At 48.2% G+C, this 18093-nt stretch overlaps 2 protein-coding genes across 7 annotated transcripts in view; one reads left to right on the top strand and one right to left on the bottom strand.

Moving 5' to 3' along the window:
* SPATA21 (spermatogenesis associated 21) overlaps window positions 1–6793 on the top strand; it is a 31618-nt gene extending 24825 nt beyond the window's left edge. Inside the window, exons 11-13 of the mRNA XM_012763082.3 lie at window positions 4908–5083; window positions 5932–6109; window positions 6655–6793. Of these exons, the coding sequence (XP_012618536.2) occupies window positions 4908–5083; window positions 5932–6109; window positions 6655–6712 (412 nt within the window). The 3' untranslated portion in view covers window positions 6713–6793. The remainder of the gene's footprint in view (window positions 1–4907; window positions 5084–5931; window positions 6110–6654) is intronic.
* A 529-nt stretch (window positions 6794–7322) lies between these two features.
* SZRD1 (SUZ RNA binding domain containing 1) overlaps window positions 7323–18093 on the bottom strand; it is a 31354-nt gene continuing 20583 nt past the window's right edge. For 2 of the 6 annotated variants that reach the window (XM_012763088.3, XM_075994426.1), the window contains exons 2-4: window positions 14222–14271; window positions 12339–12593; window positions 7323–10429 (exon numbers count right to left, since the gene is read on the bottom strand). In XM_012763088.3, coding sequence (XP_012618542.3) covers window positions 10327–10429; window positions 12339–12593; window positions 14222–14271 — 408 coding nt within the window. In that variant the 3' untranslated portion in view covers window positions 7323–10326. The remainder of the gene's footprint in view (window positions 10430–12338; window positions 12594–14221; window positions 14272–18093) is intronic. The other 4 variants (XM_012763089.3, XM_075994433.1, XM_012763091.3 and 1 more) reach the window with 3 other exon arrangements.

Here is an 18093-nt window from a genome sequence, read left to right as displayed (position 1 = left end):
TAGGTGAGTAGATAAAGAAAACGTGGCACATTCTGACAGTAGAACATTATTCAGCACTAACAAGAAATGAGCTAATAGACCATGAAAAAACATAGAGGAAACTTAAATGCACATTTCTAAGTGAAAGAAGCCATGTGAAAAGGTTGCAACTATATAACATTCTAAGAAAGGCAAAATTACAGAGACAGTAGAAAGATCAGTGGTTGCCAGGGGTTAGGAAGGAGGGAGAGATGAATAGGCCAAGCACAGAGTTTTAGATAAACTGCTCTGTATTAGACCCTAATGATGGATACACGACATTTTATATTTGCCAAAACTCAGCTGGGTGCAGTGTCTCGAGCCTGTAATCTAGCACTCTGGGTGGCTGAGGTGGGAGGATTGCTTGAGCTCAGAAGTTTGAGGTTACAGAGCAAGACTCTGTTTCAAAAAAACAAACAAAAAAAACCCCCAGAACCACAATGTAGACAGGTGCAGTGGCTCACACCTGTAATCTGAGCACTTTAAGAGGTCAAGGTGGGAGGATCACTTGTGTCTAGGAGTTCAAGACCAGCCTGGGCAACATAGCAAGACCTCCCCATCTCTAAAAAATAAAAATCTAGCCAGGTGTGGTGGCACACACCTGTAGTCCCAGCTACTCAGGAGGCTGAGGTAGGAGGATTGTTTGAGCCCAGGAGTTCGAGGCTGCAGTGAGCTATGATCACACCACTGCACTCTGGCCTGGACAGAGCGAGACCTTGTCACTAAACAAACAAACTCAATGTACAACAAACACTAAGAAAAAAACCTACTGTAATTTGGGAATGTCTTAATTTTTTCCTTATTCTTGATGGACGGTTTTGTCAGATATAAGATTCTTAGTTAACAGTTTTCTTCTTATGGCACTTTGAATATATTAGCCCCCTGCTTCTAGCCTCCCAAGTTTATGGTGAGGAATCTGCTGATTATTTTACTGAGGATCACTTGTATGTGACACATTGCTTTTCTCTTATTGCTTTCTTTTTTATTTATTTATTGCTGCTAAACATCCTATAATGCATCTTGTTGTCTTCAAGATTCTCTGTGTCTTTGCCTTTTTAAAGTTTGATTATAATGTATCTCAGAGTGGGTTGCATTGAGTTAATCTTACTTGGAGTTTGTTGAGCTTCTTAGATATTTATATTCATGTCTTCTACCAAATTTGGTAAGTTTCAGCCATTATTTCTTTGAATATTCTCTCTGCCCTTTTCTCTCTCTCTTCCCCTTCTGGAACTCCCACAATGTGTATGTTGGTCTGCTTGAAGGTGTCCTACATGTTCCTTAGGCTTTGTTCACCTTTCATCAGTCTTTTTCATTCTCTTCCTCAGACTTGACCATTTTCACTGTCTTATCTTCAAGTTCACCGATTCTTTAGCCTGCCTGCTCAAACCTGCCTTGAATCTCTTCCAGTGAATTTTTCATTTCAGTTATTGTACTTTTCAGTTCCAGAATTTTTTTGGTTTCTTTTTGAGTTTTCTATTTCTTTATATTTCCATTTTGTTCATACATTGTCTTCTTGACTTTCCCCACGTCTCTTTTTTTTTTTTTTTTTTTTGAGACACAGTCTTTACTCTGTTGCCCAGGCTAGAGTGCTGTGGTGTCAGCCTAGCTCACAGCAACCTCAGACTCCTGGGCTCAAGCAATCCTCCTGCCTCAGCCTCCCGGGTAGCTGGGACTACAGGCATGAGTCACCATGCCCGGCTAATTTTTTCTATATATTTTTAGTTGGCCAATTAATTTCTATTTCTAGTAGAGACTGGATCTCGCTCTTCCTCAGGCTTCTTTTGAACTCCTGACCTTCAGCGATCCTCCCGCCTCAGCCTCCCAGAGTAGTAGGATTACAGGCTGAGCCACCGTGCCCCACACTCCACGTCTTCCCTTAGTTCTTCAAGCATTTCAGACAGTCATTTTAAAGTTTGTCCAGTAGATCTAGCATCAGGTCCTTTTTTAGTGACACTCTCTATTAATTTTTTTCTTTGAGCTGTACTTTCCTGTTTCTTTAAATGCCTCTGATTTTTTTTTTTTGAGACAGAGTCTCACTCTGTTGCCTGGACTAGAGTGCTGTGGCGTCAGCCTAGCTCACAGTAACCTCAAACTTCTGGGCTCAAGCAATCCTTCCGTCTCAGCCTCCCAAGTAGCTGGGACTACAGGCACGCGCCACCACGCTCAGCTAATTTTTTCTATATAGCTTTAGTTGGCCAATTAATTTCTATTTTTAGTAGAGATGGGGTCTCCCTCTTGCTCAAACTGGTTTTAAACTCCTGACCTTGAACCATCCTCCTGCCTTGGCCTCCCAGAGTGCTAGGATTACAGGCATGAGCCACCCACGCCCAGCTGAAAACTGAGTATTTGAATCTAATAATGTCCTATGTAAATCTGATGCTCCCCCTTCCTCAGGGAGAGAATTGCTATTTTTTGTTATTGTTATTATTTATTGTTTGACTGTTATAGGATGTCTCTGTGCCATGGATCAATCTGAGGTAAAAACTTAAGGTCTTCTCAGATCTTTTCTGAGCCTGACCTTTCCCTGGGCACTGGAGGAAATATATTTCCTCTAATCTGATTTAATATATATTTTCCCCAATATATGCACTTGCTTTTGAATGTCCTAGTCTTTAATGTCTGCCTCCCCAAAGTGTTAAGAGAGGAAAGTGAAGGGGGCAGAAAAAGGGCAATGACCCTTTAAATACCTTAAAGTCACTTCAGCTGGAGGAGTGGCCTGCAACAATGGGGGCAGGCTCTTGCAACAATGTGGGGAGGTGCAACAACAGTGGCTGCCCACCTCTTTGTCTGAGCCTTTGTGCCATGAAGCAACAATCAGAGATCAGAGCACAGATCTCCCTGGGGAGGTAAATCCCGGGTGTTTCCTACCATCTTCCTCTAATCTGATTTAAAGCCCATCCAATGAATTATTTTGTTTCAGGTATTGTATTTTTCATGTTTCAAAACTGTATTTGGTTCTATTTCATGGGTTTTGTTTCTCTCCTCCTGTTCATATTTTCCTTTTTTTGAAACTGAGTCTCACTCTGTTGCAGACGCTAGAATGCAGTGACATCATCTTAGCTCACTGCAACCTCAAACTCCTGGGCTCAGGTGATCCTGTCTCAGCCTCCAGAGTAGCTAGGACTACAGATGTGCACCACCACGCCCAGCTAATATTTCTATTTTTAGTACAGACAGTGTCTCCCTCTTGCTCAGGCTGGTCTCAAACTCCTGAGCTCATGCGATCCTCCTGTCTCATCTTCCCAGAGTGCTAGGATTACAGGCGGGAGCCACCATGCTGAGGCCTGGTATTATATCTTTATTTGTTCATGGTCTGACTATTCCATTAGGTCTGTGTCCAGGTAGTTGATTTGAGAAGTGATTCCAGGGAGCAGGAGTAAGGCAAAGAGTGTGAACCGTGAAGGAGGAAGTGCCAATACAAGGATGTGTTACTGAGTTGAGCACCTCCCAGGCTCTTCTGAGGAGACTCAGAAGTGTATCTTCAATGTACAGGGGGATAAAACAAAACAAAACAAAGAGGAAGAAAGGGAAATGCCTCTATACCTCTATACCTGACACCTTTGGCCAAGGGTGGCCCCACAAGTGTTTTAGCTCCCCTGCACTGGGTTCTGGGTTGCACATGTGTCAGAGAAGCCCCAGGGCACAAAGCAAGAGGCTCAGGTCTGAGATGAGACCTGCAGGGTTGCCCTGCACAAAGCTGGTTGAAGCCTGTGTGGAAGTGGTTGCTGTGGCAGCGGCTGGGCTGGAATAAGAGGGGCTGAGACCATGGCACAGGGACCTGTGTGGATGTCTTTCACTACTCTTGCCCAAGCACCTAGAAGAATGGTCAGCACATGGTGAACACTCAGTGAATATCTGCTGAATGAATGGTGCTGCAGTCTATTGAAGGAAAAGGCAAGGAGTAATGAGTTAAGAAAACCAAGTGGGGCTGGGCTCGGTGGCTCACACCTGTAATCCTAGCACTCTGGGAGGCCAAGGTGGGCGGATTGCTCAAGGTCAGGAGTTTAAAACCAGCCTGAGCAAGAGTGAGACCCCGTCTCTACTATAAATAGAAAGAAATTAATTGGCCAACTAATATATATAGAAAAAATTAGCCGGGCATGGTGGCGCCTGCCTGTAGTCCCAGCTACTCGGGAGGCTGAGGCAGTAGGATTGCTTGAGCCCAGGAGTCTGAGGTTGCTGTGAGCTAGGCTGACGCCATGGCACTCACTCTAGCCTGGGCAACAGCGAGACTCTGTCTCAAAAAAAAAAAAGAAAACCAAGTGGGTCGTGGGCTATGACGGGGTAGATACAGGTTGTTAGGAGGCTGACAGCAGGAGCCTAGCTAATTTGGCAGGGAGGGGAGGACAGAATTTCTGGAGGAGATGCTCCCTAGGCTAAAATCCAGAAGATGAGCAGGAGTTAACTGCACAGCTGATTTACAAAGCACTTACACATCTAAGTAAAAATATCAGTGATAAAATTATAGGTAACATGTACCAAGGTTACCAAATTATAGGTAACATGTTCTTTCTTTGTGCCAGACATTGTGCTGAGTGCTTGACGGGCCTTATTTAATCCTTATTATTTAATCTTACAGCATGTGGACTGTTCGATCCATTTTACCCAGGGGAAACCTGAAGCTCAGAGAAGTCAGATGACTTGCAAACTTGCAGTTCCAGGGAAGAGATGACTATATCCCCCCATTTTACATAGGGGGACTGAGGCCCAGAGCAAGGCAGTGACTTACCCATGGTCACAGAAAATTAAGGGCAGAGCTGGGACTAGAATCCAGGCCTCCAGATTGCAGAGCTTGTAGTCCTGTTCCAGAGCTAGACAGACAGAACAGGGGCTTAAGAGTGGGGTGAATTAAACAGCCAGGCTGACCTAGGTGGGCACTGCCTCCCCAGCTACTACCAGAAGAAGCTGAAGGAAGGCACCTATAAGGCTCATGAGATGGAATCAGCCATAGGCCGGCTGCGGTCGAGGAAGAAGCTTTCCTGCAACCCCCAGCAGGCAGACAGCTTGGAAGTCAAAGAACGAAGGGTCCTCCGGATCCTGAGCCGACTAAAGCAACAGAACTATGGTGAGACCCCGGGCATGGTGGGCTGGGCTGGGAGCTCTGCTCTCTTGCTCAACTGGCTGTCTACACAGCCAGACCCAAGGAGCTGAGAGGCTTGGCTTTTTTAAGCCCACTTTGGGCTTAACGGTGTATATCCATAAATGGGCTAATAATCACTATTTCACATCCAGCCTTGTGACAACGGCCTCCTGAACAGGTCGGTCCCAAGAGTAAGAAGGGTGCAACTGCAGAGAGATTAGCAATCCCAGCTCACTGCTTGAGCACCCACTGGGGTCAGTCACTGTGCTAGGCCCTTGGCAGATGCACTATAATTTAATCCTCATAATCATGTTTTTACCCCATTTACAGATGAGAAAACTGAAACTGATGAAGGTTAAGCAACTTGCCCAATTGTCTCAGCTGTTGTGTTAGGGGAGTTTATACCAAGGTCTGACCTTAAAAACTATGCTCTTTCCACTGGGCAAGCCAGTCTCCCTGGCCCAGGTACCATTTATTAGGCTCCTGCTGTGTATTAAGTGATAGGACAGGAGCTCTGTAGTGTTTCTAGAGTGTGCCTCCCAGACTCTGCTAGGACCCATCACAAAACATCTCCATTTTCAACTGTTACCAGCCCTTATTCTGTGCTCAGTGTTCAGCTGAGTGCTTTGCATCTATTACCCTATAATCTTCACCAGCAACTGAGGTGGGAACTACTATTTTCTCCAGCTTAGAGGCTCAGGGAGAGGTTAAGTGACTTGCCCAAACCCACCCAGCTCATTATGTGGCACAGCCAGGATTTCACCTGGGTCTGCCTGCCTCCCAAGGCTGGGCATGCTCTGGAGTACTCCCCCTCCTGCCTCCTTCTCCACCAGCTGCCAACCTGCAGAGCCCCTATACCCAGGTACCCTGCATCCCACTCTGCCCAAGGATGGACAAGAAGACAGCCCGACGGAAGCAGAGCAACCACTACTTGCTAGACCAGGGCGCCCCTACTGGCCTGGGCCCTGACATCGGTAGCCTCTTATTCCAGTCAGGATCTCAAGGAAGCAGGTGGGTGCCTGAAGAACAAGGTCCCCAACCCAAGCCCTTCCACCTCCTTCCTTAAGAGGCCCCTGGCATAATGTCTGGGTAATCTACCTTTCCAAGAGTTGATACCTTGGAGACTATGCACTCCAGGAAGAAGAGAGGATGGATGGGGAAGAAACTAACCTTCACTGAGGGCCAGTGAACCAGGTAGACTGTTTCACCGAAGCTAGGGCATTCCTGTGCCGAGGACTCAGTGGCATGGGCACTCACTGTCTCTTTCTTAGGCTGGCACTATTCCCCCTTTCCCATGCAGGGAGTTTAACTCTGAGCTCCTTTGTCCAAGTCTGGGTCCGTATCAGGAGTGGCAGGCTTAGCACCTGGGCAGAGGGGAGCGTCCTCTGCAGCAGGGGAACCTCAGGGGAAAAGAGCCCTGGACTTGGAATCAGGCCTGTAAGCCCAACTGCTGGCCCTACCATTCCCACCTGAGCACGCAGGAATGGCTCATGTCTTGGCAGGATTGTAGGGAGAGCCAGACATCTCTCACCCTTCTGTCCTACCCCTCTCCCCAGGGAACACAGTTCTGACAGCAGAAAGTGGCTCAGCTCTGTCCCGGCTCGAACTCACTGACCCTTTGGAGTCCTGACTCTAGGGGCTGTGGCTGGAGTTTGCTTTTGTGGCCTGGTAAGCCAATAAACACCAAGAACTTCAGCCTCGGTGCTTGGTTCCAAGGCAGGCCCTCCCCCCCCCGCCAAAGGCTCCAGCCCCCCTCCAGGCAAAACTCACCTCAAAACCCTGCCCAGAGTTGGGGTTCCTGCTAAAGGTGCCTCTAGGTACAAAATCTTGACCTTCTGTGCATTCTCAAAGCACAAAGCTGGGCCTCTCCTCGGATCAGTGTCTCCCCACCTTGGACTAGGGAGCCCCACAAAGGCAGGAATTCTCTCTCTACTTGCTCTAAGGGAGTGGTGAACATAAGGGGAGGGGCCCTGAAACCATCACACCCTGTGGAAAGACAGGAGGTGGCCTCAGCCATGCTCTTCCATGACAGAGCCCCAAGACTCAGGGGTCTCCTTCATTTAGAGCCTTAGTGGGATGGGTTTCTGCCCCACAACCCACATACCACCCAGCCTATTTCTCCACCAGAGTCTCTCCCTGAGACTGAGCAGAGGTAGCTCCCAGGGTTAAACAAACAGTCATAGCAAGAGGTAGGAGGCCAGGGACTGAAATGAGGACAAGGATCTGACAAGTTTAAAACATGTATTTAAAATACAATTTATAAAATGCTTAATCTGCCGACTCAGGAGCCCGCGGTGCAGGGTGTGGTAGGGGTGGGCAGCTGCCCGCTATACCAGCAGAGCAAGGCTGCAGGGGTGCGGCCCTCCCTCCCATGCCCTTCTGTTCAGACACCATGGGGCCCATGTGCACCCCTGGGATCACACGGCAAGAAAACAGGACCCCAGAGGTTTCTTGAGTCTCTGCTTACCAAGGAGGCTGGGTGCAGCCCTGCCGGCCTATCCCTGAGCAGAGCACCCCCAGATGGGGCAGAGCAGGGTATGGCTGGGCAGGGCAGGGCTGGGTGGGGCAGGTGGGCTCTGGAAGGGGCTGATGTAGCAGATAGGGTGTTGCCTCCTGCCTGCAGGTGGGGAGCACCCTGATTGAGTGGGCTGAGAAGGGTTGGTCACCAAGCCTGGACCCCCAGCTCCTTTGGTTATAGGCTGACATCAGAGTAGTGGCTCATGGGAAGCGGTTAGCTGGAAGGTCTGAGGCCTGGCTCATGGGGTCAGGGAGGAGCTGGGGGAAGGGGACAGTACCGTGAAGGCAGATAAAGGGGCCTCAGGTTTCTGCCCCCCATCCCCCTGGGGTTTTCTAAGCCAAAGCCTGCAACTTACTTTAAAAAAGAAAAGAAAAAAAGCACTTAAGGAAAGTTACAGACAACTACTAAGAAAAAGAAAACCCACACAAAATCCAAACCGTTTTCTCATCTCCCCTCCCACCTCCCCCCAACACAATAAAGTTTCCTGTTTTCTTTTCTTTCTTTTTTTTAATTTTGCTTGCCACCTCTCCATCTGGAAGCCAGGGCATGACTGCTGGTGGGTGGTGACAGGCACACAGCGGGCAGAGCCCTATCTTTGGCAGGACGGAGGTGGCAGCACCAGTCCCCGCCACATCCTCAATCCACAGACACCCACCAGCCTCCTCCATGTGGCTCCCACTGGAGGGGTTGGGGTTAGAACAGATGGTCCCAATGGCTGAGCAATCAGCACTCCTCCTGGCCTTCCCACCGGGACTACCTCTGCACCCTTCTCAAGAGAAAGGACAGTCTCACATTGGGCCAGAAACCACTATTACATGAGGGATGGACACTATACATTTAGAATGTGGACACTTGGTCAGGGCAGTGGAACTATAAAGATAGCAGCCAATTTTCTTCCTTACCCACTCCTGGAGATAGTTCTCCCTCTTACTTACTGAAGCTCTGTTCCAGCTCTGCTCAAGGAAAATTCCTGGCTTCACACAGCTGTAAAGCTGTGCTATGGACCAGTCACTGACTCAACTGGCAGCTGGCCCTTCCTCCTAAGGGGAAGATATAGCGAGACATGGCTTGCTGGGCCTGGCCTACCATTCCCACAGCTCCTGCGAGGCGGAGAGCTAGGTGAACCAAAAGTGGAGGGAGCCAGTGAAACTCAGCTTGCCACCTTGGCCACCATGTGCTGCCCCAATCGCAAAACCAGACCAACCACTCCAAAACTTATCTGCTGGTTAGGAGTGGGGAGGCCATCTGGCTGGCTAAGGGATAAGGTGCAGTACAAGAGAAGGGACCAGAAAGCCTGAGAGGTTGTACTACATACACAGAGCTGCTCTAGGCAGCTGCCTCTTCCACCTCTAGGAGCCAAAGCAAATCTCCAGGGACAGAGGAAGAACTGCCTTCATTCCAGGCCCTTGCTCTGGAAAAAGGGGTGAAGGGTAGCCTAGGTCTACAGGGAACCAGTCTGTCACCAATCTTTGCAATGCAAAGCTTTTCTTTTCCCAACTTTATTCAGAATGGTCTGCTCCCAAGGTACTGATTTCACACAGGAAATGTACCAAGTAAAGCTACTGAGCTAGGGCCATTAACAGAGATGGAGCACCGCAGATCCTTACGAGTTCAAGCCTTGCTGGAGTGGGAAGATCTAGTCACCTTTTGACCACATTAGGCAGAAGGCTCAGGGTCCTGGAGCCAGACTCTCCCCAGTCAGCAAAATACTGAACAAGTCTCCGAGTCCTTTACTTCTAAATTCAGGAGTGCAGTCTCACTCCCTGATGCTACCTGCCTTCTTCTAGAAGTAGCAAGCCTGGCTGGTAGGGAACCACCCTGAGGGATATGGGAAGGGGAAGTCTGTTCACTTTCCCTATCTCCCAAAATACTAGAGGTGGGGTTGGCACCCTCCCCAGGCTCTCTGAGCCTACAGAGCTAGCCCAGTCTCCAGGCAAGGCCAAGATGCCCTGGGACTTAGCTGGGGGAGGGAGGTATAGGCATGGGGTGCTCATCTGTCCTGGGGGCTGCAGAGCCCTGCCCCTTTTCTGGGCGGCAGTAGGAATACAGAAGCTAAGCTCACCAAAATCCTATTGGTTAATGTTTCTAGTGAACGTCCCAGAAACATTTTTTAAGTAGACTACCAAACTACCTTTTCTCAATTAAAAATTCATTAAACTGCTAAAATCCCTCCCATGCGCTTTTTCTTGCAAATCAGATATTTGTATAAACAAACAAAAATAGGAAAAAAAAAAAAAAAAGAAAGGATATTTCAAATGGAACTTACTTTTTAAGTGATGAAGACATGCACTTGGGGGTGGGTGGGTGGGAGTTCTCATTTGTGTTTTGAAATCCCAAATTAATGAGCATGATAAACTGTTATTGCTGGCACTGGCTTTACCCCAAGTGGCCAAGTGGCACTGTCTGACTCTCTACTCTGAGTCCTTGGTGGGTCCCCCCAACCATCCCCTAATTCCCACCCTTTCCCTTTCCATTGACTTGGGACAGCCCTTGTCGACATGCCAATCACAGTGGGAAGAAGGGAGAAGGGGGGAGGTCACAGTGCATGGGGTTCAAGGTCACAGTGGGCGGAGCAAGGGGGATCACAGTGCAAGTAAGTCAGGTCGTTCCCTCTGCTCAAGTCCAGCTGTCTGCCACGGCAGTGCAACCCGTGGCGGACGACCCAGGAGGCGGTGATGGCGGCAGCGGCGGCATCCTTTCTTGCCTGCATTTATCTGCGCTGTTTGAAGCCTTGTGACCCATCAGGACCCAAAGGCTGTCTGATCACATTATTGGGCTGCCTGCTTTCTTCTGGCTGGGAGATCCTGGTTGGCCTGAAGGGAAGAAGATCAGAGGAAGGCCTGAAGAAGGATATTAAAGATGTCCCCAATCTTAAAACCTACCACCTTGCAGCTGAGGCAAAAGTCACAGTGGCTGGCAGCCAACTCTGGCTCCATGAGTCTGCTGCTTTGGCAGGCAGACTCAGGGTATCTCCAAGCTGGTAGGTCCCTGTGGGCAGGTGGGGCCAGCAGTCCACGGTCACTTCTAGGAGCTACAGCATTCTTCCCCCTAGGCTGGGTCACCATCATTCATTTGTAGGTAGAAAGAGTGCTCAAGGGTCCATTCTGTCCAGAGGCAATGACCAAGGACAGCACATCTCCGCAGAACCATGTTGCACAGACTCTCCAGAATGTCAGGCCAAAGTGTAGAGCCCTAACCAAGAGCTCAGCAAAGGCACATGTCCCCCACCATTTCTATCTTCCTGCCTTTCTCTCCAAACCATGTGGTTACAGGTTGACTGGTATTACTAGAGAACACTAAATAAAGGAAATGTACTTTTTCCACTACACAAAGGTAAAGACTTAGAGGAGAAACAACAGAGATAACAAATATTCCTTCAAAATTATAAAGGGACATGGCTGGGTGTGGTGGCTCACGCCTGTAATCCTAGCACTCTGGGAGGCTGAGGTGAGAGGACTGCTTGAGGTTAGGAGTACAAGACCAGCCTGAGCAAGAGCGAGACCCCGTCTCTACTAAAAATATTAATAGAAAAAATTAGCCAGGGTGGTCATGCACGTCTGTAGTCTCAGCTACTAGAGAGGTTGAGACAGGAATTTGAGGTTGCAGTGAGCTATGATCGCACCACTGCACTCTAGCCAGGGTGACAGAGGGAAAATCTGTCTCAAAAAATAAACAGGCCGGGCGCAGTGGCTCACGCCTGTAATCCTAGCTCTCTGGGTAGCCGAGGTGGACGGATTGCTCGAGGTAAGGAGTTCGAAACCAGCCTGAGCAAGAGCGAGACCCCCGTCTCTACTATAAATAGAAAGAAATTAATTGACCAACTAACATATATAGAAAAAATTAGCCGGGCATGGTGGCGCATGCCTATAGTCCCAGCTGCTTGGGAGGCTGAGGCAGCAGGATTGCTTGAGCCGAGGAGTTTGAGGTTGCTGTGAGCTAGGCTGACACTGTGGCACTCACCCTAGCCTGGGCAACAAAGCGAGACTCTGTCTCATAAATAAATAAATAATATTATGAAGGGACAGAAAGTACACAGACTAGTTCTTCAAGTATCAGAATACCAAGCCAAATAGGCCCCTCAAAGTTAGAAAGAGGACCTCTTAAACAAATATTAATTTTACCAGGAAGTGACAAGCTTCCATAATGCAACTGCTAATATTGCAGAGAAAAAAATGCCAAGGGTAAGAAAGAACTTAGAAAATTCACAAAGCATCACAGTGGGCTACTGGAGACCCAGGAGATAACATAGAAGTACTTAACTGGGCACTTTCCACTGCCAGCCAGGGTTCTCAGGACCCTGTGCTCATTTACTCACTGACCTCCACAACAACTTGATAAGGTAGGTACTATCATTATCCCATTTTTCAGATTAGGCAACTAAGGCCCAGAGAGAGGTTAACTAGTTTTAAGAAGAGGAAGAGGTAAGTGGCCGACTTTGATTCAAAGTCCATGCCTTTAACCTCCAAGCAACACTGCCCCCTGGTGCCTGCAGAGGCAGCATGCCAGCAAACCACCTCCTCCAAGCACCTGCAGGGCTTTCAGAGCAGTCCCCAGCCAATGCTCAGAACTGGCCCCAGCAGGCTGCAGTTGGCAGCTGGAGCTGTGCAGGTTCCTGCCCTGATTCTGGTTGCTTCTCGCTATGTGTAGCCAGGTGGTGCTCCCCCTCCTCCTAGGGGAGGACTGGTGCTGTGGTCACTGGCCAGCCCTGCCAGCTACACTCACCTGTCGAGGATGGGTTTCTCCTGCTCCTCCTCAGGGCTGGCACTGCCCAGGATCCGCTTCCGGGCCTCGGCGTACTCTGCCTCCCGCTGTGCTAGGGACTTGACAGGAAGGGCTGGCCTGCTGGTGGAGTTGGGGCTGCTGACCACACCGTTGCTGGTGGGCCTCTTGAGGATGCGGATCTGTGGAGGGGGCCCCGTGGGAAGGCTATCGTCCTGAATCACAATGGGCACTTTGGGAGGAGATTTGGATTTCCTGCTGACAAAGAGCAAACACAGCTTCACAAATCCTACCCTGACTATGGAGCCCCATCCACGTCCCATACCAACCAACCCTCAGCACTTTCCTCCCCCTCTCCCACTAATTCTGTCCGTTATTTTCTGGCCTCTGACCAGACAGCAAGGCTCTCACTCCTCAAGAAGGGTTTCTCAAAAAAACCCAAGCTTCCAAGCAGCTCTGGCAGTCCACAGGAACTATTCCTCAGCCCTAACCCCTGGCCAAGGGACCTGGAATACCACCTCATTCTGGGACTTCTACGCCCACATTTATCACAGTAACATCAACCACCATTTGGACTCTATGGCAAAACATTTCATGTCCAGAATCCAGAAACTTCAGTTAAGACCCCAACTTCCCTATACAGACCACAGTATGACAAGCTGGTGAGATGCGGGGTTAGTAAAGTGTCCACTCTCGGCTGAGTCCTTCCATCACGTGCTCAAACCAGTTAAATACTACAAAGGAACCTGCTATGCCGCCCCTGCCTGGCATCAAGACAGGATTTACCAAACTGCCTCAGCCTTCTGGTGAGAGTGACCTGTGCCTCCCAGAGACAAGCTACACCAGACAATTGAATTGCCTCTTCAAAAGAGCTTCTGAACAGAGAAACACCTCCCTCACCAGGGCTCTCTGGTGTGTCTGACAGCGGCGGGGCTGGAGTGAAGGATGATCCCAGGAAACAGTGCTTGGCAATGCTCAAAAGAAAGGCATTGTCCAAGGCTGCTGGATGTGCACATCAAGGTGATGTGTCCACAGGAGAAGGGAAAACAACACGGGAAGGGAAAGAAACAAAAGCCACAGGAGGAGAAAGAACCACAGGTGGGAATGGCTACCAGCACCATCCCCAGAGCAGTCAACTACTTTTTCTTCAGAACCAAACAGGTCCATAGGGCCCTGTTTTCAGACCTTAGTTGTCAGGGGAGATAAGGACTAGAGGAACTAACTCAGCTGCTGCCAGGATGAACTGGAACAAGTCCTAGGGATCCAGGAATGGCACGGAAGGGGGACTGTAACCAGGGCTTACTGTAGTTGCTGAGATGAGCAGACAGACAAGGAGCCAGGAAAGCTAGCAGGTTGGCAAACAGGTTACCTAAGCCCAAAGACAGAAAGCTTAAGTCAACTTTCACCTGCTCTGGAAACTCACTTTCTCTGCTGTCTGGGTGGGGAACAAAGCTATCCCTACAGGTCTTTTCAAGAATTTCCTGGAGTCTTTTATTCCAGGATACCCTCACAAGACCCTGAACCACCAAGTCACTGGGGGCCCAGAGAACTCATCTGGCCCATCTCATGTCAGAGAAACCTGCCCCAAACCTCAGAGCAACTGGGGGCACAGCCAGGGCTAACACCCAAGTCCTCTAACCTGTCACCTCCCCGCTTTCCATCAGACAACCTCACATAGGGGGCCCATAAAGGTTGGAAGCAAGTGCAACACCCCAACCTCACTCCCAAAGCTTTAAGCCACCATGTCATGGTCTCCAACTTGGAGGGATGGGCCCGCTGCCCAGGAGCCTGACCTGCTAACCTAACGGCCAGCTGGAGAACACCACTGACTGCCCAGCTCTCAAACAGAAGAGAGCAGGAGTCCTCAGACCAGACAGCAGCCTTACCTCTCCTTTTGTGTGATCTTCAGTTTTTTTTCCAACCGTCTGTCTATTTCCTAGAGGAAAAAAATGTATATAAAAAGTGGAAAAAAAAATCTCTCTCAAATAAAAACTTATGTCTCTATTTTCAGAGCTAAGGGCAGTGCCCTCTCTCTAGCCAAAGACATGACTATGTCCTTCAAGGTAATGGATATGGACTAGACTTTGGGGCCATCTCCCTTCTATCCCCATGGCCGCCGCGATAGTTGCAGACTTCATTGTTCAGCTGGGTTCTTTGCAGAGTCTCCAACTAGTCTCCTGGCCTCCGACCTGTTCTTTACAGAGCCACTCAAATCAACTTTCTAAACATAAATTTGATCATGTCACTTCCCTACCTGGAACTCTTCAACTGCTTGTAGGAGCAAATCAAAGCTGCTAAGTGAGTCTCACCCATACTTTCTTTTATCTTCTCTTCCTGTGTTGCTAATACTAACCCCTAGAACCCAGTGTGCTGTTCCACCTGCCTACAATGTCCTCTCCCCCTGTAAACTGCCATTTATCCTAGAAAATCCAGCTTGGATGTCTGCCTCTCCTCTGTAGTCTTCTCAGCTTCTCAGGGATAAACTCTCCCTTTTTCCTTCCTTCATGGTCACATGTATCAAATATTTTATCATCTATTTTCTACTGTATCATCTATTTTCTACTGTTATGGGCTTGAGCTCTCTGTGACTAACAACTAACAAAAGACCCAGAGTAAAACAGGAGTCAATGTTTGTGGGGCTAGAAGTCTATAATCTACAATGAACACTGAGGGCATCTGAAGAAGAGACAGGAACCCCAAGAGTACAACATGGATTCCACTCAGAACCAGGGCCTGATAGGTCCTGATTAACACAAAGCCACCTTTTATAAAAAGCAAAGAGAAGAAAGATGCTGAGAAGGAGCAGCAGGCAGAACTACCTTCCCACACAATCTAGTCCTGGACTCCCACCACAGCGGGCCAGTGCCCACGCTGGACCTAACCCCTTCATGTCTTGGGTAGGATGTCGGTGCTGGTGGCAATCTGAGCCCACAGGCCCTCAGCACGGGAACTCTGTGGTGCCTCCACGCACTCCTGTGTGAGCATCCATACCCTGGACAAGGATGCTATTAACAACTAGTGAGTAGAGCCCAGAGATGCTGCTAAACATCCTACAATGCACAGGACAGCCTCCACGACAAAGATTTATCTAACTCTGAATGTCAACAGTGCCAAGGTTGAGAAACCCTGATTTATAAGACACATGAGATTTTCTAAAGAGTCCATCACTCACAAAACATTAAGAACCACAACTACAGTAAGGAAGCTGAGAAATGTGCAGAGATCTGCCTCACAGTCCAGTGTGTGGCCTGACTTTAGGAGTGCTCTGTATATCCTGAAAGTGACTGTATTCTATATAGTTGATGGGTGCAGTTCAAGCTGGTTGCCTATACTGTCAAAATCTTGTAAATTCTTACTGATTTGTTTGAACTACTGAATATGGAAAGAATTAAGCTTTTTTTTTTTTTTTTGAGACAGAGTCTCACTTTGTTGCCCAGGCTAGAGTGAGTGCCGTGGTGTCAGCCTAGCTCACAGCAACCTCAAACTCCTGGGCTCAAGCAATCCTCCTGCCTCAGCCTCCCGAGTAGCTGGGACTACAGGCATGCGCCACCATGCCTGGCTAATATTTTCTATATATATCAGTCGGCCAATTAATTTCTTTCTATTTATAGTAGAGATGGGGTCTCGCTCTGGCTCAGGCAGGTTTCGAACTCCTGACCTTGAGCAATCCACCCGCCTTGGCCTCCCAGAGAGCTAAGATTACAGGCGTGAGCGCCCGGCATCTTTTTTTTTTTTTTTTTTTTTTTTTGAGATGGTGTCTTGCTCCGTTGCCCAAGCTGGAGTGCAGGGGCATTCCAGTGGCACAGCTCACTGTAACCTCAAACTTCTGGGCTCAAGTGATTCTCCTGCATCAGCCTGAGTAGTATGGATTACAGGTGTGCGTCACCAACTCAGCTAATTTTTCTATTTTTTTGTAGAGATGGGTCCTTGCTATGTTGCTTAGGCTGGTCTCAAACTCCTAGCCTCAAGCAATCCTCTCACCTCAACCTTCCAAAGTGTTGGGATTACAGGTATGAGCCACTGTGCTTGCCCAAGAATTATTCTTTCTAGTAAATTAGTTTATCATGATGAAATGATCTTCTTTGTCTTAGCATCTATTATTTAATATTAATAAATCTAGGCCAGCTTGCTTTTGGTTTGTACTTCTTGGAACATGTTTCTTCTTACCTTTCCATGTCCTTATTCATGTCTCCTATAAACAATATTAACTAGATTAGTCATATGAAGCTAGATTTAAATCCAGTCTGACACTGACACCCATTCGGGTTGGTGCTGACTTGTGTTTAAAATGTATTTACAATATACTAGCCTCTGGAGGGGTTAGGAAGTCACTAAAAACAAAAATCTCTCACTCCAGATTGGAACACAGTTGGTGCTCAATATAACAGAATGACCTGGATGTTTTCTATGAACTGACAAACAAACTCACACAGAATCTTATGCCCACTGCATAGTTTGTGTCAAAACTGTATTAAATCTATCAATACCAGTGTTACTGCCTCAGCAAACACCATGTCTCACATTAGTCTAATGCCCATTACCTTTTAAGAACTTTTCATGAATGACTTCTGGTTTTAAAATTCCACACCGCATCAATTTGCTACAACCTGAAAATGAGACTGCCTATTCAAGTTTCTCCATCATAAACGCAAGGTTTAACATCTCTGGGATTTCAGATGCCTTCAAACTGGGTCGAAACTAAATGCCTGCACAGGCTAGGCAAGCAGCTAAACTCATGTGCGGGGGGGCTGGGGGGATGTGCACCAAGAACGTGAAGGGGTTGCAAGGCAAAAAAGAGCACTTGCCTGCCTATAAGGGCCACTGCACCACCAAACCTTGGCTGACAGGGTTAGATATGCCATTTCAGGAGAAACTGAATTCAAGATTTTTATGGGGCTGGGCATGGTGGCTCATGCCTATAATCCTAGCACTCTGGGAGGCCAAGGAGGGCTGATCATTTGAGCTCAGGAGTTTGAGACCAGCCTAAGCAAGAGCGAGACCCCATTTCTACTAAACAAATAGAAAGAAATTAGCTGGACAACTAAAAAAATATATATATACACATATACATATATATAGAAATTAGCTGGACATGGTGGCTTGCATGTGCCTGTAATCCCAGCTACTTGGGAGGCTGAGGCACAAGGATCGCTTGAGCCCAGAAGTTTGAGGTTGCTGTGAGCTAGGCTGACGCCACTGCACCCTAGCCAGGGAAACAGAGTAAGACTCTGTCTTAAAAAAAAAAAAAAAAAAAGATTTTTATGGGAGAGCTCTGAATTTTTAAACTTCATTATGTGAACTCTTGCTTACTTTCATTATCACTGTGAGGGCCAAATAAGACAGAGACAGGCCGGGGGCGGTGGCTCACGCCTGTAATCCTAGCTCTCTGGGAGGCCGAGGCGGGTGGATCGCTCGAGGTCAGGAGTTCGAAACCAGCCTGAGCAAGAGTGAGACCCTGTCTCTACTATAAATAGAAAGAAATTAATTGGCCAACTAATACATATAGAAAAAATTAGCCGGGCATGGTGGCGCATGCCTGTAGTCCCAGCAGGATTGCTTGAGCCCAGGAGACTGAGGTTGCTGTGAGCTAGGCAGACTCCACGGCACTCACTCTAGCCTGGGCGACAAAGTGAGACTGTCTCAAAAAAAAAAAAAAAAAAAAAAAAAAGACAGACAAATGGGACTGCTCCATTAGCTGAATTTGATAGGTCCCACCCAGGTTTCCTGTCAGAAGAGTAAACCACTTCCTTATTTCTCT

Source organism: Microcebus murinus, chromosome 2 (genome assembly GCF_040939455.1).
Source record: "Microcebus murinus isolate Inina chromosome 2, M.murinus_Inina_mat1.0, whole genome shotgun sequence".
Taxonomy (NCBI): Eukaryota; Metazoa; Chordata; class Mammalia; order Primates; family Cheirogaleidae; genus Microcebus; species Microcebus murinus.
This window is presented reverse-complemented; position numbering and strand designations above follow the sequence as displayed.